The sequence below is a fragment of the Bison bison genome, unplaced genomic scaffold (genome assembly GCF_000754665.1).
Source record: "Bison bison bison isolate TAMUID 2011002044 unplaced genomic scaffold, Bison_UMD1.0 scf7180017864312, whole genome shotgun sequence".
Taxonomy (NCBI): Eukaryota; Metazoa; Chordata; class Mammalia; order Artiodactyla; family Bovidae; genus Bison; species Bison bison.
Window position 1 is genome coordinate 676,015 of NW_011494884.1, and position 24,317 is coordinate 700,331.

The following is a 24,317-nucleotide window of genomic DNA, read 5'->3' on the forward strand; positions in this document are numbered from 1 at the left end:
AGGCAAGAACACAGGAGCGTGTTGCCATTTCCTTCTCCAGGGGATCTTTCTGACCCAGGGATCGAACCTGGGTCTCCTGCATTGTAGGCAGATGCTTTTACCGTCTGAGCTACCAGGGAAGTCCTATATATATATACAAATATATATATATATATATATACACACACACACACATATATATATATGTATTTCTTACAATCTAGTTTTCAGTTCTCTTATATGTGTATAATAGAAATTTCTCTCTCTTTTTTTTGGCCACAACATGTGGTTTGTGGGATTTTAGTTCCCTGACCAGAGATTGAACCTGCACCCTTGGTAGTGAGAGCACAGAGTCTTAACCACTGGATTGCCAGGGAATTATATATAATTATATACAATTCTTATATGCATATATATTCTATAAATATGCTATCTGAATTTACCAGTTTCTCTTTATTTAGGATCTTTCCTAATGATGTTAAGCATTCTTCAGCAATGCCGTATAAGCAGGCTAGGTTAGGCTATGTAGCAGTAACAAATGGACTATCCATCCCAGTGGCTCCATGCAGTGGACATTTCGTTCTCACCCATGCCAAATATGATGTGAGCCCGGGGAGCCTCTTCTCTGCCCAGTGACCTGGTTCCTGGCTCTGCCCATTTTCTGAGGCTACTGTTTCAACATGTGACTTCCTGGGTTGCCCAGCAGGGGTGGAGAAGCGGGGAAGAGGAGAACTCTTGACTGTCTTGCCTGGAAGGGCTGCAAGCACACCATTGTTTAAAGTACTCCTTCTCCTGAACTCCTATAATGTTTAAAACTTATCTGCCAGTTTGTGGCAGAATGACCTCTCCTTCTTATTATGAGTGAGATTGCTCCAAGATTTACACCTGAACTTTTTATTTGAACAGCTTCAAATAGAATGGGATGAGACTTCACAGTGGCAAAGAAAGAGAAAAACAGTCATGAACTTAAGATCAATATAATATTCCCTAGAAACAAATTCTGTTTTAAAAGACACAGTCCTCCAAAGTTGATGATTTCCAGGGGGACGGAACTGCCACCTAGAAAGCTCCCAGAAGATGGCCAAGGAGGACCTGAGCAAATATACTTTCAGCATCATTTCACATGAACTTTTTCTGAATGCTCTGCCACAAAATATGAATAATCATGAAACTATTCAGACTCAGGCAGGCTCTACTGTGCGTTAAAGGGAAGGTATGAATCAGCCATACCCAACAGAACTGCATGCCAGAAACACAGATTTTCATGTGCTTAACTGTGCTTGGCTGATTGAAGTCAGGCCATGGGCCTGAAAGGAAATATCTAAAATTGGCCTCTATGTTCTATTTCCAGCTCATTAGACTCTTATGGAGCATATGTTTGTGAGAGAACGCCTGGGACACTTAGCAACAGATGGATGCTTTTTTCAGAAGGGCGGGAAGGAGAGAGGGGTGTGATGGCAGAGATTCACACACCACACCCTCAGGGGAACTGAGATGCCCCCTCCCTGCTAGACGTGTGTCTGAGGATAAGGAGCAATCAGCCCAGTCTGAGCGGGCTGCAGAGATACAAGGTGTCCTGGAGGGACTCCCTGCCTCCTTGGGGGCAGCGCCCACTAGGATCGCCTCTGCTTTGCGGACTCAGAGTGGAGAGGCCCTTGGAAAAAGGAAGAGACACACCAGGCTTGTCAGGGAGGCCAGGGGTGACTTGGGGTGCTGGCACCTCCAAAGTACCCTCCCCTTTGTGGAGATTAGGACAGAACTGCTGTCTTCATCCTGGAGGGTGTTGGGAGCAATGAGCCCCCTCCTCATGAAGCAGAAGAGGATGGAGTAGGGGGTGCAGATCAGAGAGATGCCAAGGTCCGCAGTGAGTTCAGAGTGGACCCAGGACCAGGTCCGGTTACTCTGTGTCTGAGTGTGGAAGCCTTGGAGCTGATGCTCTGGTGATGCTCTGGGGTCAACCTCAGCCAGTATTCACATTGTGTGAGCTCTGCTGGGCTGGGTGACCTCAGCGGTCAGACCTCCGCGCCTGTGAAATGGGTCAGCGGTGTGACTGTTTCTCCTCTCATCTGGTCGTCGTGAGGCCAGAGCTTGGCCGGAAACATCACTCAGCCAATGCTGGGTGTCCTCCTTTGCAGGATGTTGACAGTGAACTTGAAGCTTGATCTTGTGTGTTTGTGCGTTTGATGCCTCCGACTCATGCATGTGCTTAGTGAGCACCATCTTCACGTCTCCTTCCTGTCGTGATGTTGTTTCAGGACAGCGCTGTGGTGCTGGGCTTGATAGACACCATCGACACCGTCATGAGCCACATAACTTACAACCTGCAGGCTAGCAAGCCCCAGGTCGCCATCGTGGGTTCCTCGTCCATGGCAGGTAGCTCGGCAGTGGGGATGTGGGTGAGGCTGGCTGTGCGGCAGGCGAGGGCGGGTGGAAGCAGCGGGTGCAGGCAATGCCACCTGCTTGTTGAATTTTGCTGCACTCCTGCATTTTCTTCCGTGTGCCCAGGTACACACAAACCTCACATGCCATCAGTGGAGATGCTCCTCTTCATTGTCCTAAACTACATTGTCTGATGTGCAGTGACATTTTGGAGGAAGACAGAGTTAGCTTGAAACAACCATGCTCAGCTGGAATGTACACACAGGACCACGGGAGCCTTTGAGACTGACTTAAGGGCCAGATTCATCTCGGGTGACAACTGTCTCAGTGCAGGGCAGGAGATGAGCAGCAGCAGCCCCTGGAGTGTCTGTGGGGTACCAGGTTCCCTAGGGTCAGCTGCAGGTTTCTCCAAGATATTGGTCACATGGTCTCCTACAAGTGGACATCATGGTTCTTGATATTTTCAGAGTCTGTGTCTAGGGAGCATGTGTGCACGCTAAGTTGCTCATTCATGTCCGACTCTTTGCGACCCCATGGATTATAGCCTGCCAGATTTCACTGTCCATGGGAGTTTCCAGGCAAGAATACTGGACTGGGTTGCCATTTACTCCTCCACGGGATCTTCCTGACCCAGGGATCTGACCTGCATCTCCTGTGTTGGAAGGCGGGTTCTTTACCACTAGCGCCTCCCGGGAAACTTGGTACCCTAATACTTTATCACCAGACCCACACTTCTGGAAAGGAAGCTTCATTCACTCACTTGGGTTGGCTTTAATGGGAGTTTGTCGGCTAAGGCAGGTCCCTCCATGTGGTGATGCTTTTGCCTCACTTAGAAGATGAATGTCATGGGCATTTCATTTTCCTGTTTTGTGGGGTTCCCAGCGAGGAGGAGGAGCCCTTCAGCACCAGGGTCTCCCTGCCAGATTGGATGCAGTCAGTGCTGAGGCATCTTAAGCTGAGGGGCCCCTCAGGGCAGAGGGGTCACCTCAGGCCAGGAGCCCCACCCACCCCCACACGCAGCGGGTGGCAGTCAGACAGGTCTGCCACATGGTCACAATTACTGCTCTGGACACTCATTTTTTAGGTTCTTATTTCCTAAAGGTAATTACGCTCCCCAGGAGAGCTCATTCTGTCAAAAAAAAGCAAAAGCAGATGGGATTTTACAGCCCAGTTTCCTGCCCTGGAGTTGACTGACTACAGCGTCCTCTCTCTGGCTTGTTTTAGACTTTTCAGTGGCCAAAGTGCTCCCCAAGACCATGAATTCCTCCCACTACCGCTTCCCAGCCCGGGGGCAGAACTACATTGAGATCCCCCACGAGGCTTTCCACAGCCAAGGTGAGTGCAGCTTGGGACCCTTGCAGAGGGACTCAGCCTGTGAGCTGTGACCTGGCTGAGGGGCTGCCCCAGCCCTCCTCCCTGTGCCGATGGGGCCAGGTTTCCATGGTGGGAACACCATGTGTCATTGATGCTCCTGAGATGTCTTCATAATGCAGACTACAATCCAGCCTTGTGCACTGGGACTGAGGAGGCAGGCTGGCAATCTGCACTCTACACTTGCTCACTGGAGGATTCTTAGTGGACCATGAGCTGATGTGGCCACCTCCCCTCCCTGCTGGGGTGGCCTCTGGCTGGGTGGCTGGGTGAGGGATTTTATCTGCTCAGGAGTCTGGGGTTCTCCTCCTGGGAAGTTGAAGTCAAGGATAGTGATGGGACAGCAGCCAAGGTGATCTCAATTACTCTCTAGGGGGACCCAGGTGGCTCTGGCCATTTTTGCTATCATGACTGTCCCCCTGCCCCTTGAAAGATGACTGTGCCTCTGCAGGCATGTCACTCTGTCCCAGGGACCTTGGGAAGTCAAGGGAGTTGTAGATTCTCGGCACCTGACCATCTGGCCACGCTCTTCCCATTCTGCCTTCAAGACTGAGGACCAGTCTGGGTGGTGGTCCCCTCTCCAGCTCGGGGCTCTCACTCCCCAGCCCTTGGGAGCTGACCTCTGCTCCCTGTACCCTCTAGTTTGCTTTGTGAAGGGTGCTCAGGGATGTCGGGGTGTCCTGCTTTCAGGGGACTGTCCTCCCACACTCGGAGTGAATTGTAGAAGGGAGAGGTCCAGGGGCAATGCCAGGGTTGACCTAATGCATACCACTGCACGTGGGGTCTCATCTCATGTGCCCGCATGACTGTTAGAAATCCCCAGTTTTTCAGAATCAGCAAGATCACAGCCTCGTGTGGTCTGCCCACATGGAAACTTCTCACACTTGGCAGTAGAACTAACTGGTCACAAGCACCCACTCCGTGGCTGAAATTCCTGGGCTCGAATCCCAGTTCAGCCACTCAACTGGGCAAGTTACTGAACCTGCCTGGCCTCAGATTCCTCATCTGTGACTTAGGGGACAGTCTTAGTATCTGCCCCAATATTTTGTGGTGAGCATTAGAAGAGACAGCTCTTACACCAGTACCTGGCCCGTCGTAAATGTGACGTGAATTGTTAATATATATTCCTGAAATTTCAACACACTCAACAGATATCCTGAAGAACTCAGGAAGCATTGTGGGACTTGCTCCTCCCAACCTCCTATTAAGCTAGCAGAGGGAGGTAACAGAATGGATGATTCCTGTTTCCAAGTTGGAATAGCACAGAGAGGTGGGACCCAGCAGAAGGAGTGCCAGGTGTCTGGGTGACTTGTAAATCCTGCATCCGCTGCCTCACTGGAGTGCTGAGATTGCTGTAAATACTGCAAGCACAGATAGCCCCTGACATACGCTCATGGCTGCAGTGCTATTGCCTGGCACCGCCAACCACAGCTCGACCGGGCTCTGCCTTCAGAGGCGCGTGGTGTTCCTGGAATGTCTCCCCGCCCACCCACCCACTCTCCGCCAAGAGTTGTAGCATCTATGTGTCCAGAGCTGGCTCGGGGCGGAGCAGGGAGTGGTTGCCGTGGTTGCATTCACAGTTGAAGGGTGGAGTGGAATCTCTTCTCAAACTCTGTCCTCGTAGTCAGTTCTGCCCCTGAATGTCCCTCCCCTTGCCCTTGAGGAGCTGCTGGGTTCCCAGGTCTGAGGTCTACACTGTGTGTTGCTGGGCAAGCACTTTTGATGGGGGCTTTGTGTTTCTCTTGTTTATCACTGGGGATGCTGACAGGTGTCTGGTCGTCTGCTCTTTCCCCAGCCTGGACCACCATCGTGGGGCTTCTCTACCATTCGGTGCACTATTACTTGAGCAACATCCAGCCGGCCAGCACCAAGTGAGTTTCTGGGGGCCATGTAGCATGGAGTGGGGAGGTGGTGCCTGTTTGCTGGGTAGCAGATCACTGGGACACCCCCACCTCCCTGCCACCAGAGGCTCATGCAGTATTGTTATCAGAGAACTTGTGGTGCCAGTGCCTGGTGCTTCTCTGTTCGAGCAAAAGAAGAAGATGCAGGGATGCCTACACTGGGGCTTCAGCAAGCCTCAGGGGCCTGGGCTGATAGTGCAGTGGTCAGGAGCACCGGCTGAGTGACCATTCCACCTGGAACTGTGTGACCTTGGACAAGTCAGTTAACCCCTCTGAGCCTCAGTTTCCACTTTTGTAGAATGGGAAACGAGCAGCACATGCCTACATCAGTCAAGACTGTGTTGGATATAACAGCTTAGACAGAAGGGAACTGAGGGCTCATGGGACTAAGAAGGGCAGGAGTAGTCAGCTTCGAGCATGGCTGGATCCAGGGACCCAGAAGATAGTGCTTTGACCTGGTCTTGCCTTTCCCTGCCTCTGCTCTCCTCCATGTCAACTCATTTCCTGGCAAGCCCCTTCATAGAGGCATTGCTGGCTCCCGTAGATTCAGACCCACATGGGTTTGGGTCCTGAGATCTCAAGAAGGAAAGTAATTGTCTTTCATGAATGAAAAGTCAGTTTCATTAGAAATCTAGGGAAGATTGTGATTGGCCAACTTGGGTCACGTGCCCATCCTGGCCCCCCAGTCATGGCGGGAGAGGATCCTGCTCTCTCATTGGCCAGGTCTGTTCACATGACCTTCTAGGATTTGGGGGTGGATCAGCTGTACTGAGACCACAGGGAGGGGCTGGTTCCCCCAGCAACGATTAGGCGTGGGACCTGTTCCTCCCTTTCAAAGGGTCCCTTGGAGGGGACAGGGAAGCAGAGCCTAGGGCCGGGGCAGAGAAATTGCCAATGAGGTATGAACCCAAGAGCCCAAGGGGCCCATTTGTACAGTTAATGTTTGGAAGGCAAAGCCGTTTCTGTTGGCCGCAGATCCGCCCTAGACAGGGGCCCTGCAGAGGGCAGCAGGCAGGCTCTGGTCCATCTGTCTTCCCGGGTGTCTGGCACAGCGCCCGGCCCAGAGTGGAGGCTCTGAAAAGGTTCCTGGAGACAGAGCTGTGCATCTCAGAGGGAGCCGCGCAGCGCCTCCACCCCTGGCCCCGACGAGGCCCCGTTTGGCTGCCCTGCGAGGACCACGCCTGGAAGAGCTGATAGTATGAGAGAGCGTGTTCCTGCAAGCTCACTATCTCTGCTGATGGGAAGGCGCTGCGGGGGCGGGTTTCAGACACTGGTGCCGCTGCTGGGTATTTGGAGGCCTGTGTGATGGAAAGCAGGCAGCTATTTTTAACCGCCTACAGATAAACGAGAAATGATAAATACTTTCTAATGATGCAAATAGTCCTGTTATCGTGGGCTCTCTCAGAGGAAGACTCTTCTCCCATCTGATACCAGGGACCAGCTCTTGGTACAAAACCCTAGGCTAGGCCTGGGGGAAGCAGGCAGTCGTGGTTTCGCTGACTTGGAGGGAAGCCTTGTTCTGGGCGTGATTGCCGGGGAAAGCCTGCAGGTTGTCGGGTTCACTTTTAACCTGGCACCCTGGGTGTGCTTTCCAGAATTCTTCAGGAAAGTCACAAACGAAGCAACCCGATTTCCTCGGAAATATGCCCTCTAGACTATTTGAGGGAAATTTCTCCAAACCCAAGAGTATGAATGAATAGTGGACCCAGCCTTATCCCCAATTTATATATTTACCTCTCTCACTGCTGAAGGTTCAGACTGAAACAGACTTTTCAGTGAAATCGATAAAAATGTATATTCCTGGGGATGGCCAAATCCTTCTGTGGGTTGGAGTAAGGGTGTGGGGAGGACCATGTTTATACCACATCTGCAGCGCCCCTCATCCTTAGAAAAGGGGACAAAGGCAGAACTGAGGGTTACACACGGAGAAGGCGATGGCACCCCACTCCAGTACTCTTGCCTGGAAAATCCATGGACAGAGGACCCTGGTCGGCTGCAGTCCATGGGGTCACTAAGAGTCGGACACAACTGAGCGACTTCACTTTCACTTTTCACTTTCATGCATCAGAGAAGGAAATGGCAACCCACTCCAGTGTTCTTGCCTGGAGAGTCCTAGGGACGGGGGAGCCTGGTGGGCTGCCTTCTATGGGGTCGCACAGAGTCGGACATGACTGAAGCAGCAGCAGCAGCAGAGGGTTACACATGGCAGTGGGTACTCTGATTCACTGTGACCAGAAACACACTCTCTCTGGGTGTTGGCAAAGTTTTGCATAAAGGTCCAGATGGTTAATATTTTTGGCTTTACCTGCTATACTGTTTCTGTCACATCTGCTGTGTAAAGGCAGCCCTGGACAATACATAAAGAAATGAGGGTGGCTGAGTGCCAATAAATCTTATTTACAAGGCCAGGCAGTGCCTATGGTTTGCACAGCCCTGGTGGACACTGTTGTATCAGTGCTGGCCGCAGGGACGGGGACAAGGCTAAGTCTGCCCTGCTGTGGGGAGTCGAACCCCATTCTTAAAGCTTGACCACCAGGTGTGATTATCCTCCATCCTAAGCAGGGGTCTCCAACCTCCAGGATCTACTGCCTGATGATCTGAGGTAGAGCTGATGTAATAATAATATAAAGTGAACAATAAATGTAATACACTTGAATTATTCCAAGACCGTCCCTTAACCCCACCCCTTGTTCATGGAAAAATTGTCTTCTACAAAACTGTTCCCTGGTGCCAAAAATCTGATCCTAAGGGGTCCAACCCTCCCATCCCTCTCCTACTCTCGCTGCCCAGGGGTCTCCAGGCAGGACTCCCTGGAGCCTCAGGACCCAGGGCGCCATGATCTGCTTTCACACCCTCTGCAAGTTGTGGGCTGGGAGACTGACACAGGCAAAGAACCCCCCAACTCACAGCCCTCTACCCACTGAAATGTGGACCTCTGAACTCTGCCAGCAATGAATACAAGTGTTCAGTTATTTTCCTGAAGTCAAAACAGAATGATTTTATGATGATGACCACTTATTTTTCAGGTGTTGGGTCTTCAGTTCTAAGGTTAACACGTGATGCAAAGATGTCTTGTTGTCAACATTAACCTCAGAAAGAATCACCCTGTGGGCTCATCAAGTGTGGTCCCTATATTTGTTGTCTTAGCTCCTGTAGCACAAGGTGGCACAGGGGTGATGCCAGCTGTGGTTCACATGCAGACTTGGAGCCAGGCTCCTGGCTTTTTACTCCCAGTCGGCCACCCCGCCCAGCTGGTGAACTTGACACAAGCCTGGTGGTCTCTCTGCCTGCTTGCTTCTTTCTAAGATAGGACGGTTGTCCTGATTTCTGAGGACTTCTGTGAGCTCTGAGTTAATGGTTTAAGTAAAGCTTGGTGCCCTTGAACATATGTAAGCTCTTCCTTTGTCATTGCATAAGATGCTTGGCTGTTCTCCCATTCTCTGCCTTTAAGATAATTATCAAATTCCATGCACAATTAGAAGCAGATTAGTGCAATCGCCTTGATAATGTTCTGGTGTTCCCACTTGCTTGCACAGCTGACGTCATTCCACTTTAGTTTTGTGTGTTATTACCCTCACACATTTATGTTTTTTGGGTGTGAGGTTGAAAGGATGTGGTGGAATCGTGACATCCTTTAAACCTGCCTGGGGTGTGGAGTCAGCACATGAGATTAATGGGATAGGAGGGTGACAGGGCTGGATGGGCTCTTCCCCCCACCTGTCCTCTGTTGACCATTCGGGCCCCACTGATGTCTGCCCTGGGGCAATGACTGACCATCCACAGGTCCTGGATGGGGGTGTCCTTTGTCCCTGCATGGGCCTGGACACAAGGGATCCTCTGAGGTCCCTGTCTCTGGCCCAATAGTGATGAGAAATGTTCAGTTCATCTGCCATGTGGGCAGCTGGGACAGCTGTTCCTTCAAACCAGCGATCTGAGCTGGACAGGGCGCAGAGTCACCTGCTCCTCCTCCATAGATGGGCCTGGGACTCAGAAGGGATGGGACTCCTTGACTTCAGGGCTGGGACTCGGGCCTCTGGATTTCAGCCTCTCAGTGATGGACTCACTTGTGCTTCAGAAGGATATGTTCCAGGGGGTAGACTTTAACTTTAATGTCTGCATTTCTTTTTACTTTTAATGCTATATGTTTTCATTTATTTTTGGCCATGCTGTGAGGCATGTGGGAGCTCCCCAGCCAGGAATTGAACCCTTGTGCCCTGCATTGGAAGCATGGTGTCTTAACTGCTGGTCCTCCAGGGAATTCCCGTCTTCACGTCTTTGTAAAGCCAAGCCATCCAAGTAGAAGGAAGGACAGGGTCAGAATCACCGTGTAGCAGCCCTCGGTATAGCAACTGATTCGGGCAGTCATCCTCAATGCTGACACCCCTGGGTGAGGGATTGTGTGGAGACAGGGTCCTTCCCTGTTGTCCCACAAGGTACCTGTTAATCACTATGTGAGAACATCCTGGAGAGCAGAGACCACTTTAGTCAAGGGGTTATGCTCAGTCTCACGGGCATTGGGGCAGGCTGATGTACTGCATCCCCCGATAGGAGGCAGTGGCAAGAGTCATCCTGCCCCCAGATGCTCGGCCTGATGCTCCCCATGAAGAAACAGTCAAGGGCTGTTTCGTAAAGCCTCGGTTTGGACTGTCACACGTACATGCAGTGGAAGCAGTGACAGGAGCAGGGCCTGTTCCAGGTCAGAGGGGACTGGGAGGACATGGTGACTAAATGGATGCTGCCCCTTCCTTGACAGGAAAGCAGAGCTCTGACAGACACCCTGGGGACACTGAGGACGCTGGACTGTGGACCGGGCACCAGATCACGGGTTGAAGCTGGGTCAGATTTCTGAGCGTGGTGATGGATAGGGTGGTTATGTAGGAGGCAGTCTTTATTTTTAGAAGATACACTTAAAGTATTTAGAGGTGGAGTGTCATGATGTACTTTCTGATGATTCAGCAAAAAGAAGGGGTGGTGTGTGTGTGTGTGTGTGTGTGTGTGAGAGAGAGAGAGAGATGCCAGACAAAGCAAAAATGGCAGAATGGTAGGAGCTGGGAATCTAGGTGCACTGTTTCTAGCATTTTCTGTTGGCATGACTCTTGCAATGCAAGGTTTGGAGGGGAGGGTCCTGGTTGGGGCAGAGATTCTGGTTCTTGCCATTGTCTCTTGAGAGGCCCCACTGAACTACTTTATTATATATTGGCTGTGCTGAATTTTCACTGCTGTGTGGGCTTTTTCTCCAGTTGCAGCGCATGGGCTTCTCGTGGCAGTGGCTTCTCTTGTAGGGGAGCATGGGCTCAAGGCCATGGGAGCACAATAGTTGCTTGCAGCATGTGGGATCCTCCAAGATCAGGGATCCAACCTGTGTCTCCAGCATTGGCAGGCAGATTCTTTATCACTGAAACACCAGAGAACTGCTTCTAGATACCAAGAACTTAGTGACTAAGCCACCTGAGCACCACGGAGGTCAGGTCCACCATCCTGGTGGGTGCTCTCTTTTTTTATCTGTCAGTCAGAGGCTTCTCATACCACTTGAGAATTCTCCCAATTGAGAAGTCTCTCCAAGGCTCTCCCCCATGCCTCCATGTGCAGCATCTTTCAGATCTTTCAGGAGGTTTAAGTTTCCTTTGCTTAGCATTTCCTGTCCCCTCACTGCTCCCTCAAGCATCAGTGAGAATGCAGCTCTGATAGAGGATGGAGATAGACTCTGGAGTGAGCAGGACACCATGTTTGAGCAGGAACTTGCTAGAAAAGGAGTTCATTTACTATGGGATATTTCCAGTTTTACTTTTTGTATTAAATCTCCCTGTACAACCTGGTTTACCTGTTGCTGTTGTTCAGTCGGTCAGTCATGTCCAACTCTTTGCAACCCTATGGACTGCAGCACACCAAGCTTCCCTGTCCTTCACCATCTCCTAGAGTTTGCTCAAACTCATGTCCATTGATTCAGTGATGCCATCCAACCATCTCATCCTCTGTCACCCACTTCTCCTCCTGTCCTTGATCTTTCCCAGCATCAGGCTCTTTTCCAATGAATTGGCTCTTAACATCAGGTGGCCAAAGTATTGGAGCTTCTGCTTCAGCCCCAGTCTTTCCAATGAATATTCAGGGTTGATTTCCTTTAGGATTGACTGGTTTGATCTTCTTGCTGTCCATGGGACTCTCAAGAATCTTCTCCAGCACCACAATCCAAAAGCATCAGTTCTTTGGCGCTCAGCCTTCTGGTTCACCTGTGGGGCCCTCGTACTTGGAGTGGTCTTTTAATGAGACTGCTTTTTCTTGTTCCACGCATGCTGATTTCTCTTGCTTGAGGACCAGAACTCATCTCTCCATGTGCTTGGGTGTTCTGCTTGCAGATTTCAGAGTTCCCAGATCTGCCCTAGAGATCCTGAACTCTTCCATCCTCTCTATGCTTTCTTTCTTTTTTTAATTTTAAAATTTTTGCAATGTTGTGTTGGTTTCTATTGTACAACAACTTGAGTCAGACATACACGTATCCCCTCCCTGTGGAGTTTCCCTCCCCTCTCCCATCCCATCCCACAGAGCACCAGACTGGGCTGCCTGCGTTACACGGCAGCGTCTCAGCAGTTCCCCGCCTTGCACATGACAGTGTACCTATGTTCATGCTGCTTTCTCCATTTGTTCCACTCTCTCCCCCCCACCCATGGCGTCCATGTCCACAGGTCCATTCTCTGCATCTGTGTCTCCATTCCTTCCTGCAAATAGGCTCCTCAACACCATTTTTCTAGATTCCATATATATGTGTTAATACATGATATTTGTTTTTCTCTTTCTGACTTACTTTGCTCTGTATAACAGGCTCTAGTTTCATCCACCTCACTAGAACTGACTCAAATCCATTCTTTTTTATGGCTGAGTAATATTCCATTGTATATATGTACCACATCTTCTTTATCCATTCATCTGTTAATGGACATCTAGGTTGCTTCCATGTCTTGACTATTGTAAACGGTGTGCAATGAACACTGGGGTGCATGTGTCTTTTGGAATTGTGGTTTCCTCAGGGTATATCAGAGAAGGCAATGGCACCCCACTCCAGTACTCTTGCCTGGAAAATCCCATGGATGGAGGAGCCTGGTGGGCTGCAGTCCATGGGGTCACTAAGAGTCGGACACGACTGAGCAACTTCACTTTCACTTTTCACTTTCATGCATTGGAGAAGGAAATGGCAACCCACTTCAGTGTTCTTGCCTGGAGAATCCCAGGGACGGCGGAGCCTGGTGGGCTTCCGTCTATGGGGTCACACAGAGTCGGGACATAACTGAAGCGACTTAGCTTAGCTTAGCTTAGCTTAGCAGGGTATATGCCAGTAGTAGGATTCCTGGGCTGTATGGTAGATTTATTCCTAGTTTTTCAAGGAATCTCCATACTGTTCTCCATAATGGCCATATCCATTTACATTCCCACCAACAGTGTAGGAGAGTTCCTTTTTCTCCACATCCTCTCCAACATTTATTTTTTGTAGATTTTCTGATGATGGCCATTCTGACTGGTGTGAGATGATACCTCACTATAGTTTTAATTTGCATTTCTCTGGTAATTAGGGATGTTGACAGTCTTTTCATGTGTTTATTGGCCATCTGTATGTCTTCTTTGGAGAAATGTCTATTTAGGTCTTCTGCCCATCTTTGGATTGGACTTTTTGCTTTTCTGATACTGAGCTATGTGAGCTGCTTATATATATTCTGGAGATTAATCCTTTGTCAGTTGTTTCTTTTGCAGTTGTTTTCTCCCATTCTGAGGGTTGTCTGAACCTTGTTTATTGTTTCTTTTGTTGTGCAAGATTCCTCCTTGACCCACCTCCTAGAGTCATGGAAATAAAAACAAAATAAACAAATGGGACCTCTCCACGTGTAATCTCAGGCACAGATGACCAGCAGAGGGGTCGTGGCTCAAATGTGCTGAAATATGTGAGGGTGCAGGCTGGACTTTGGCCCATGTCAGTCAGGTCCCCAGCAGGACTAGATGGTAATTTGGGGGAAGTTAGAAGGCGAGGCCATTTGCCAGGCTGTGCTCAGGGTGTGCTCCCTACTCTCAAGGATAGAGTAATAACAGGAGGGCTTCCCAGGTGGCTCAGTAAAGGGGGTAAAGAATCTGCCTGCCAATGCAGGAGACTTAGGTTTGATCCGTGAGTTGGGAAGATCCTCTGGGGGAGGGCATGGCAACCCACTCCAGTATTCTTGCCCAGAGAATCCCATGGACATAAGAACCTGGCGGGCTACAGGCCATGGGGTCACAAAAGAGTCCACACGACTTAATGACTAAACAACAACATAATAACAGGAAGTGTTCTCAAAAGGAGGGAGTGGGGCACGATGCTGCCACCCTGGGCTGATGGGGTCTGGAGAACACAGTTCCTAGGACAAAGATGCAGGGCTGTGGGGATGGGCACCATGCCCTTTTTGTGACCCCACAAAAACAGTGCTATCTGGGTCTCACTCTCCTCTCCGACTGGCTCTGATTTCCTGTGGATGCTGCCATTGGCTGAACGCCCCAAAGCAGAGGGCAGGGCCTGTACAGGGGGGTGCAACCATGTGGCCCCGACTCCCGGGACTGTCTTCTTTGCCATTTCTCCCCTGGCATCTAGAATGAGCCTGTTCTCTTATCCAGGAAGGCCCCCAAGCCCTGGTACAGTCAATTCCAAAGTGACAGATAATCCAGTCTCCAAGTGTTACTGCTCCCCAGATAACAGGTTAAAATAAAAGAAAATCAAGCCTGGATCAGATTTATGAAGACAAAGGAAAACCCTTATTAAAACTGGAGGTACCAGAGAGATTAAATGAAGTCATAAAAAAACCCTCTTTTTATTATGAAAAAAAATCGAACATCTGTAAAAACAAAAGAGACGGTCATCACCGGGTTACAACCGGGACCACCCACGGCCGTTTGGGCTTCCTCTGCCCACCCCGCTCCCTCACCCTGGCCCCACCAATTATTTTGAGGCAAATCTCTGACATCATGTAGTTTCATCTGTAAATATTTAGTCTCTATTTTTAAAAGACAAAGACTTTTAAAAATACAGAATGAACTCCATGCCATTATCCCATCTAAAAAGTAAACAGTAATTTCTTAGTCCATCTGATGTCTTGTGATTGTCGACTTGGGTGGTGGTGTTGGGATGGTGGGCTCCTCCTGGCTCAGCCACCGTGGACCCCGACCTGGGCCTCTCTGCAGGGCAAACTCAGCCAGAAGGAAAGGCTCCCTGGCTGCATGAGCAGTGAGTCACTGGAGACCATCAGTGTAAACCCATCTGTATTGGGAAATTGTGCTTTTCCAGATTAAAAATGCTCCTAAGGGCACAGTGTAGACTGTTGAGTCTGATATCAGTTCCTGCCCTCAAAGGCAATGTTTACTAGGCTGCATTTGGCTGAATCCATGTGTTGCTGGGGCCAAATCCAGGAATCCACTCTGGATTTGCACTGTGTTTATGGAGAGAAGATTCTCCATAGGTTTTCCATTTTTTACATGTTTTTCTTAAGATTTTGATCTAAGTCATCACGGTCTGTCTATGAGAAGATTAATTCACTGAACACATATTAGTTGAGAACCTACTGTGTGTCAGGCTTGGTTCTAAGGGCTTAGAGAGCTGTGAACAGAATGGGTAAGAAGCCAGCCCCCGATGGAGCTTACATCCTAGTGGGAGATGACAGCTGACCTGATGAATTGTTAGAAATGGACGTGGATGGGGAGAGGGGAGATGTGACAAATAACGATGTGTATGTAGGGTCTTATGGTTGTGATTTTACTGTTGGCTAATATATAGTCCTAATTTTTGCTAGACAAATGATTTCTATTATGTTGGTGGAATTACATACATGCTGACTTCACAGAGAGAAGCATAGACTATGAGGTGTTGGCAAGCATTTCACCGTATCTCAGTGGATACTGCGCTGAGCTCAAAACATCTCAGCTCCCTGAAATCACAAGCGGAGAGGTGGTCTACCCGGGCAGCCTCATTGTTCTGCAAGAGAGCAGGCCTCTGTGTTACTGAGGACCACTCTTTCTATCTTTGGGTCTGAACTGGTCCCTGGTGACATCCAGCGAGTCTTAACTTTCCATAGCAGTGGCTGAACTCCCTGCCTTTTCAGTGGGGACATTATCACCTCCAGAAGGTGAAAATTGGTTTTGAGGGCAAGGAGTCTGAGATATGACAGTGGCTGTGGCTCTGCAAAGTTACCTAAAGCATATTGAAGTACATAAGCAGATTTACTCTATGTGTGTGGTACTACGATTTCACGGGATGGGCAGGTGTTGATGGAGTAATGGTGGGGTGTTAGGAAAAATGGGTCTAATAGGACTCTTTAGGGGGCCATAATGAAAAACAATGGCTGAGAACCACGAGCTGGAGTGAGATTTGCTTTTCAGTGTCTTTCACTTTTTTAAACCTGTGTGACTTATTCCATATGTGTCTTGTAGCTTGGGGCTTGCACAGTGATGCCTTTCCAGAGAAGAATAATCAGATAGCAAATCAGCCGTGTTCTCTGAGTTTGCAGCAGCTCCTCAGCTTTCCAACCTTGGTGATATTCACAAACACGAGGAATCCATGCCTCTGTTTTGCTACAGGAAATATTTTCTGTTGGAAATACCCTTCAGCAGGGTATTTCCATGAAGGCAGGGCTAGGGTTTTCAATCTTTTTTTAGTTTTGGACTACGCTTGGTCTTCTTTGCGGCATGCAGGCTGTTTGTGGAGGCCCGGGGGCCTCTTTAGTTGTGGTGTGCGGGCTCAGCAGTGCAGAGTCTTAACCACTGGACCACTAGGGAAGTCCCAGGGATTTTAAATCTTTACGATATTTTTTAAAAACATCTCACATTGACAATTCCAGGAATAGTTCTGTGTGCTGCTGGGGACCTGCTCTTTTTTAAGGAACTGATGTTAGGGGCTTGTTTAAAGAGCTGGGTCCCATGGTGATGATGGTGGTGTTAGGGGGGAGACGCGTGGGTCCCACTGGCTCTAGTCCAGATCACCAGCTTTGAGTCTAGTTAACAGGTAAAACTAGTTGAGGGAGGAAGTAGATTGTACACCCAGCTCCCAGGGATCTGCTTGATGTTATGAAGATGGTTCTGTGAGTATAAACACAGGGAAGGGACAGAATCCCCATGCAAAAGTCCAGATTAGGAAAGAAACCAGCAGATGACTGGGTGACCTGAGTCGGGGCTGAATGACTTCATGTCGCAGGCATCCTAGTGAAATGTCTTGAAGTTCAGAGTAAGGCAACAGACATTTGCTGATTACTGACCATATACCAGGCAGGGCGAGGGTGAGGGCTAGATAAGCAGTCACCAAGAACACAGCGTTCAGAGCCGTGTTCATTCATGGAGTCATTCATGTGCTGCAAGTGGCAAACCCTGAATGTGAACACCTTCTTAGATCTTGCACCCCAAGTTCCTTGCTTCCCTCATCCTAGTCCTGGCCCTGAATGTCATTTCAGCTTCATAACTCCATGAGACAAGTACTATGTCTATCAGCCAAGATTCTTTTGATTGGGCATAAGCAACAGAAACCCAGGCATAAGCTGTTTTAAACAAAAGGGGAGTTTGTTGGATCCCATAAGCTGAAAGGTGCATGGACAGCTGGCTTCAGGAGTAGCTTGATCCAGCATCCAGTTGCTATCACCCAACTCCATCTCTCAGCTTTTCCTGGATGTGGACCTCCTTCCCAGTCAGTCTCTCTGTTCATGACTATAAGCCACTGCTGGAACCTCACGGTTCTGGACTGACATCTAGCAGAGAGAAGTGAGGATCTCTGACCCAGCATTTCCATCTGAATCTTGTTACTTCTCTTCGGATCTTAATGGAACATGTGCTTACATCTGAACAATCAGTATGGTCTGAGGAATGCAGTGCACTGATTCACTCAAATTGTGATAGCGGGGTTTACTCTTGAGTTAAGGATGGAGGTCTCTCCAAAGCATATGGGCTATAAGTCAGGAAGGAGTGGTCACTTGGAGGGAAGCTGAGGTGCCTTTATCAGGAGAGGGATGAAGGGCTACTCGGTGACAAGACAACAGGTGTCCACCACATTACTGTTTGCCACAGCGGTTTATAATTTGGGCATGGAAAATTCCAACAGGTAAGTCACTTGTCCCAGGTCAAGGGAAATGTATGGCTGAGATTTAATCTCATTGTTTTGATCCTCCTGTTCTTCCCCACTTCCTGGGTTACCCTCTCCTTCTGCTAGACTATAGACTCTGTGAGGTCAAGGGCTCCATCTCACCTTTTAGTATCAACACCGAGTCTTGGAGCAGAATGTGCTGTTTGATAGAAATCAAAACTCCACCCCCAAAAGATTTCAGTCTCAAAAGTCCCAGGCTTAACTTGAAATTTTAAACTCAAGGGTTTTTTTGTTTGTTTGTTTGTTTATGTTTAAATTTCTGTTTTGTAATGATTTTTCATTTGTTCCCAAGGATTGCTGAGGCAGCAAATTATAAAAACTGCTTGCTCTCTGCGACCAGCTATCTGATCTCCCTGGAGGTCTCCCCGATGCCGAAGCTCTCCCAGAATTTATCGGGCTCCCCTCTTATCACTGTCCACCTCCGGCACCACTTGGTGAGTTAGAGTGAATTTGTCCTCATTTCTGCTCTTTGATTTCCTTTTGCAGCAAGGAATATTCAATCGTCTGTATGATTGTAGAAAGAATCTTGGATGGATTGGTGCTGGCCGGAATTAGGATTTTGGCATCCATTCTTGTGATTATTTTTGAACAGCAGTGGAAAGTCCCCTGGATAGCTCTGGGGTTGGACACACAGTATTAATTTTGTGTAAAAAGGCCTCTGAGATCAGACGTTGCTTTTACAGATGTGTGCACAGCAACTGTGGCTATTTCTGTTTTACAATAAATGTTGTCTTTGGAGGATGGGATATCTTGGCTTATTCTCACTTATCTTAGTTGATAGCCATTAGCGAGATAGAGAGTTTGGTTCTTTCTGGGAAATATGTTAGCATTTCGCAGAGCCGTTTCTATGCTTTCAGTTTTGAGCTGTTTGTTTTGCCCCGTTGTAACTGACTGTCTCCGCCTTCACTCTGTCTTTGTGATAAGAATGACAGGTGGATCAGGGACACAGGTGTGCACCTGTCCTTTAAAAAGTGTGACTTTCCTTGTGCCAGAATCGTGCACTATGGTTGAAGCTTGACGTTCTCAAGGAATTTATTAAAGAATACAATATATATCTATTAAATTTTTATTGAAGTTTAGTTGATTTACAATGTTGTATTCATTTCTGCTGTAGAGCAAAGTGATTCCGTATACGTTCTTTTCCATACTGTCTTCCATGATGGTTTATGATAGATGTTGAACAGAGATCCCTGAGCTGAACAGTAGGACCTTGTTTATCTGTTCTGTGTGTGATAAGAACTCAATCCACTTTTGATCCTTTGGAGTCCTACAAAGACCGTTCCCGCCAGGATCTTCTGTTTCATTCCATTTTATACTGTTCCATCCCATTCTGCCAACATTATCTGAAGACCTACTATGTGCCAACCCCTGTGTCTACCTGTGTTTTTATCACCTCCTCAATGAGACAGCATTGAGGGAAGCTGATGAGTCAGGACAAGTTGCTGTCACTGCAGCTCCTGTCTCACCCTGCCACCCCCCAGCCCTGATTCCCCATGGAGGTCAGGCCCCTTCTTGGTCCCCTCAGAACCCAGCTCTGCCCATTTGTCCACACTTTCCGGCCAGTGTCTGTCTGCACTTGTGCTTTCCCAGGCAGATAGCCACCACCAGACAGCTTGCTCTTGGTTGCTCCATTACCTCCTTCATCCTGACCATCTTGCTGATTGGTATTGGAATGAAAACAGACCTTTTCCAGTCCTGTGGCCACTGCTGAGTTTTTCAAATTTGCTGGCATATTGAGTTCAGCACTTTCACAGCATCATCTTTTAGGATTTGAAATAGCTCAGCTGGAATTCTAGCGCCTCCACTAGCTTTGTTCGTAGTGATGCTTCCTAAGGCCCACTTGACCGAGCACTCCAGGATGTCTGACTCTAGGTGAGTGATCACACCATCATGGTTATCTGGGTCACTAAGATCTTTTTTGAATAGTTATTCTATATATTCTTGCCACCTCTTCTTAATATCTTCTGCTTCTGTTAGGTCCATACTGTTTCTGTCTTTTATTGTGCCCGTCTTTGCATGAAATGTTCCCTTGGTATCTCTAATTTTCTTGACGCAATCTCTAGTCTTTCCCATTCTCTTGTTGCCAGAGGATGTTCAAACTACTGCACAATTGCACTCATCTCACACGCGCTAGCAAAGTAATGCTCAAAATTCTCCAAGCTAGGCTTCAGCAGTACGTGAACCAAGAACTTCCAGATGTTCAAGTTGGATTTAGAAAAGGCAGAGGAACCAGAGACCAAATTGCCAACATCTGTTAGATCATAGAAAAAGCAAGAGAAAAACATCTACTTCTGGTTCATTGACTATGCTAAAGCCTTTGACTGTGTGGGTCACAGCAAATTGTGGAAAATTCTTAAGAGATGGAAATACCAGACCACCTTACCTGCCTCCTGAGAAATCTGTATTCAGGTAAAGAAGCAACAGTTAGAACTGGACATGGAACAACGGACTGCTTCCAAATTGCGAAAGGAGTACGTCAAGGTTGTATATTGTCAACGTGCTTATTTAATTTATATGCAGAGTACATCATGCGAAATGCCGGACTGGATGAAGCACAAGTTGGAATCAAGATTGCCGGGAGAAATATCAATAACCTCAGATATGCAGATGATACCACCCTTATGGCAGAAAGAGAAGAGGAACTAAAGAGCCTCTTGATGAAAGTGAAGGAGGAAAGTGAAAAAGCCTGCTTGAAACTCAACATTCAAAAAACGAAGATCATGGCATCCGGTCCCATCACTTCATGGCAAATAGATGGTAAACAATGGAAACAGTGACATACTTTATTTTCCTGGGCTCCAAAATCACTGCAGATGGTGATTGCAGCCATGAAATCAAAAGACACTTTCTCCTTTGAAGAAAAGCTATGACCAACCTAGACAGCATATTAAAAAGCAGAGACATTATTTTGCCAACAACGGTCTGTCTAGTCAAAGCTAGGAGAAGGAAATGGCAACCCACTCCAGTATTCTTGCCTGGAGAATCCCAGGGACAGGGGAACCTGGTGGGCTGCCATCTATGGGGTCGCACAGAGTCAGGCACGACTGAAGCAACTTAGCAGCAGCAGCAAAGCTATGGTTTTTCCAGTAGTCGTGTATGGATGTGACAGCTGGACCATAAAGAAAGCTGAGTGCCGAAGAATTGATGCTTTTGAACTGTGATGTTGGAGAAGACTCTTGAGAGTCTCTTGGACTGCAAGGAGATCCAACCAGTCCATCCTAAAGGAAATCAGTCTTGAATATTCCCTGGAAGGACTGATGTTGAAACTGAAGTTCAAATACTTTGGCCACCTGATGCAAAGAACTGACTCACTGGAAAAGCCTGTGATGCTGGGAAAGATTGAAGGCAGGAGGAGAAGGGGACAACAGAGGATGAGATGGTTGGATGGCATCATCGACTCAATGGACATAAGTTTGAGCGAATTTCAGGAGCCAGTGAAGGACAAAGAAGCCTGGTGTACTAGTCTGGCATCTCAAAGAGTCAGATAGCACTGAGTGACTGAGCTAAACTCGCTGATCTTGCTGATTCCTCACTGCCCCTCTCATCACTCCTTCCTTCTCTACTCCACAGCCAGCCTTTCTTCAGGAACCTTCCCTCCATCCACGGCCACCCCCACCCTGCCACCTGCTCCTTCCCCCTCCTCTCGTCCTCTTCATCCACCTGCAAACAGTCTTCACCTGAGAATGTTCCCCCACCCTGTCTCTCTCCTTTCTTTTTGAAAAATCACAAAACATTAAAAAAATTGTGGTAAAATACACATGACATAAATTGCACCATCTTGACCATTTTTAAGTGTACAGTTCAGTGGTGTTAAGCACGTTTCACATTGGTGCGCATCCTTCACCACCATCCCTCCCCAGAACTCTCCTGATTTCCAAAAACCCAAACTCTGTCCTCATTAAACACGAATTCCCCCTCCTTATCCTCCATCCCTGCCCGGCACACACTGTTTTCTTTTCCATCTCTATGGCTTTGACTCCTCTGGGGCCTTCGTGTAAGTAGAATCAGAGAGGATTTGTCTCTTCGTGTCTGGCTTATTTCACTGAGCATCAAGTCCTCAAGGTTCATCTGTGTGATAGCAAAAGTCAGAACAGAAAGAACAGAATGTCCTCTGTTTTTTTTTTTTTTCTGTTATGGCCTCGCTGTGAAGCTTTCGGAATCCTAGTTCCCAGACCAGGGATTGAACCTGCGCCCCCTGCAGTAGAAGTGCAGAAATTTAACCATTTGGACTGCCAGGGAAGCCCCAGAATGTCCTTCTTTTTAAGGCCGAATCCTAGTCTATGGTGTGGATGGACCATGCTTTGCTCATCCATACATCCATCAGTGAACACTTGGGTTGCTCCCACCTTTAGGCTGTTGTGCGTAATGCTGCCATGAACGTGTGTGTGTGCAAGCATTTCTCCCAGATCCTACTTTCAGTCCTTCTGGGTATGTACTTGCAGAAGTGGCTTCGCTGGATCCCATGTTTCAGAGATCTTATTCAACATCCATCTCCCCTTCTCTTCTTTGAACTAGGTTGATTTTTACCATCTCCACTTTCTATATACATTTTCACACTGCAGAGATGGTCTCACATGTCTTCAGAGGAACTTCCCAGGTGGTGCTAGTGGTAAAGAACCTATCTGCTAATACAGGAGACATATGAGACTCGGGTTCCATCCCTGGGTTGGGAAGATTCCTCCAGTACTCTTGCCTGGAGAATCCCCATGGACAGAGGAGCCTGGTGGGCTATCGTCCACAGGGTAATGGAGAGTCAGACACGACTGAAGCGACTTAGCCTGCACGCAGTGCCTCTCTAGAGTCCTCTGCTCACCTGCACTCTGTCAAAGCCTACCCCACCCCCTGCAGCCCCTGAGGTTCCCACTTTCGGGTCTGCAGGACATGTCCCCCTGCAGGTGGTGCCCTTTCTCTGGTATCAGCCCCTCCTCTGCTGCGCCACCTGCTCCAACTCCGTCTGCAGGAACGTTTACCTCTCTGAATTCCTGGGGTTGCCTTGATTTCAGCCACCACTTCCAGACTGATGTTTCTGGTGACACAAAACCCACCTCTCCCCATGGCATCACTCCTGTTCCCCGGCAGGTTTCTCCACCCAGGTGTGCAGGTGGGCACGTTACCCCCCAGCCTTCATGTCCTCTGTGACCTCCTGTCACTGTATCGTCTTCTCTCTGCTCAGAGTCTGGCGCTCTGGTGCCCTCCCGGCTCTTGGTCTCTTGGTGGGACCAGCTGTGACCCTGTTTTCCAAGCATCCCTCACCTTCTCCCTCCCGCTGCCCCACCCCTGGTTCGGAGTCTCATTGCTGGTTTGGTTCTGCCTGAGCTAGAAGCTTCCTGACTGTTCTCCCCACTTTATTCTCCCTGAGTTCCCAGGCTTATCTTCCAGAAACACATGCCAGGTGGTCTTATTCAGTTATTTAAAATCTTTCAGTGACTCAGGTTTCCCTGAAGACTCATTTCAACTTCGGGCCACACGGTCAGTCTTGAGTGGACCTTTCCAGTGTGACTTTCTGCTTGAACCTCTGTCCAGAGGAACAGAAACACTCGCTCTCCCGTGAAGTCTGGGCCTGGTGGGCCTCTGCCTTTGTGTGTGCCTCTCGTGTTATCTGGAAGGTCTTCCACATCTCGGGTCTAGTCCCACCCGTGTCAAGGTCACTGGAGTCATTACTGACTCCTCCATGATCTCCCCAGGGAAGACGCACATCTCCCTCTTTAACGTCTTTGCTGAGCCCTAGTGCCGCCTCCAAGGATCGCATCTTACTATTTATGCAAACTGACCATCTCTTCTTTTTTTTGACGTTTGTGTGCAAGAAGTTTATTCAAGAAGGATTGCAAGCTTGACTTATATGGGAAAGGAAGGAAGGCTGAGTAGAAGGAGAAGGCGGCCTGTGATGCATTCTCAACAAAGACTGAAGGTGACCCTGTGGTGAGCTCTGAAGCTGGGATGGCCCTTCAGAATGGTCCCCTTGAAAGTTCGGGGCTCTCGCCTTTAGTCTAGTACATGACTGAGGGCTGTATAGGAAGGGAGTGACCTTGGACAGGAAGCTCTTATCTACTAACAGCAATTCTGGCCGTTGAGGACTCTCAGTAGCTGAACTCACAGCAGTTGTGGATGTACAGAAAGTATATGTAAAAGGGAGGGTAGCTAGAGAGGAGTGGGAATCGAAATAAGCGTTCAAACTGACCATCTCTTAAACCAGCCTGTGCATTTGCGGGGAAGCTGCCCTGGACCCCATTTGGAATCATCTATTCCTTCCTCTTGATGCCTGGCATTGAGCTTTGGCTCAGAAAATATTTGTTGAACGAGTGCTGAGCTCAGAGGCAGCAGCACCATATAAGTAGCTCTGTCCTGATTTGTGTGGCTCCTCTTTCTATGGAGAGGGTGCTCACCCAGGCCAGAGACTCTTCCCCGGCTGCCATTCAGAGGAGGCAGCTAACTAGGCAAAATGAGCTCGGCAGGCTCAGTCTGTGTTGGAAATTTGGTTCTGGTGTGAAACAGAGGCATTTTTAGTGCTTCTGGTGTTGGGGGTTTATAATGTGGCGTGGAGGTATTGCAAGTCTGTG

General features: G+C 48.6%; 1 protein-coding gene across 1 annotated transcript in view; it reads left to right on the plus strand.

Annotated features, from left to right (window-relative positions):
• GPR133 (G protein-coupled receptor 133) overlaps nt 1-24,317 on the plus strand; it is a 177,706-nt gene that overhangs the window by 42,112 nt on the left and 111,277 nt on the right. Inside the window, exons 11-14 of the mRNA XM_010852442.1 lie at nt 2,235-2,352; nt 3,583-3,693; nt 5,525-5,600; nt 18,053-18,194. Coding sequence (XP_010850744.1) covers nt 2,235-2,352; nt 3,583-3,693; nt 5,525-5,600; nt 18,053-18,194 — 447 coding nt within the window. The remainder of the gene's footprint in view (nt 1-2,234; nt 2,353-3,582; nt 3,694-5,524; nt 5,601-18,052; nt 18,195-24,317) is intronic.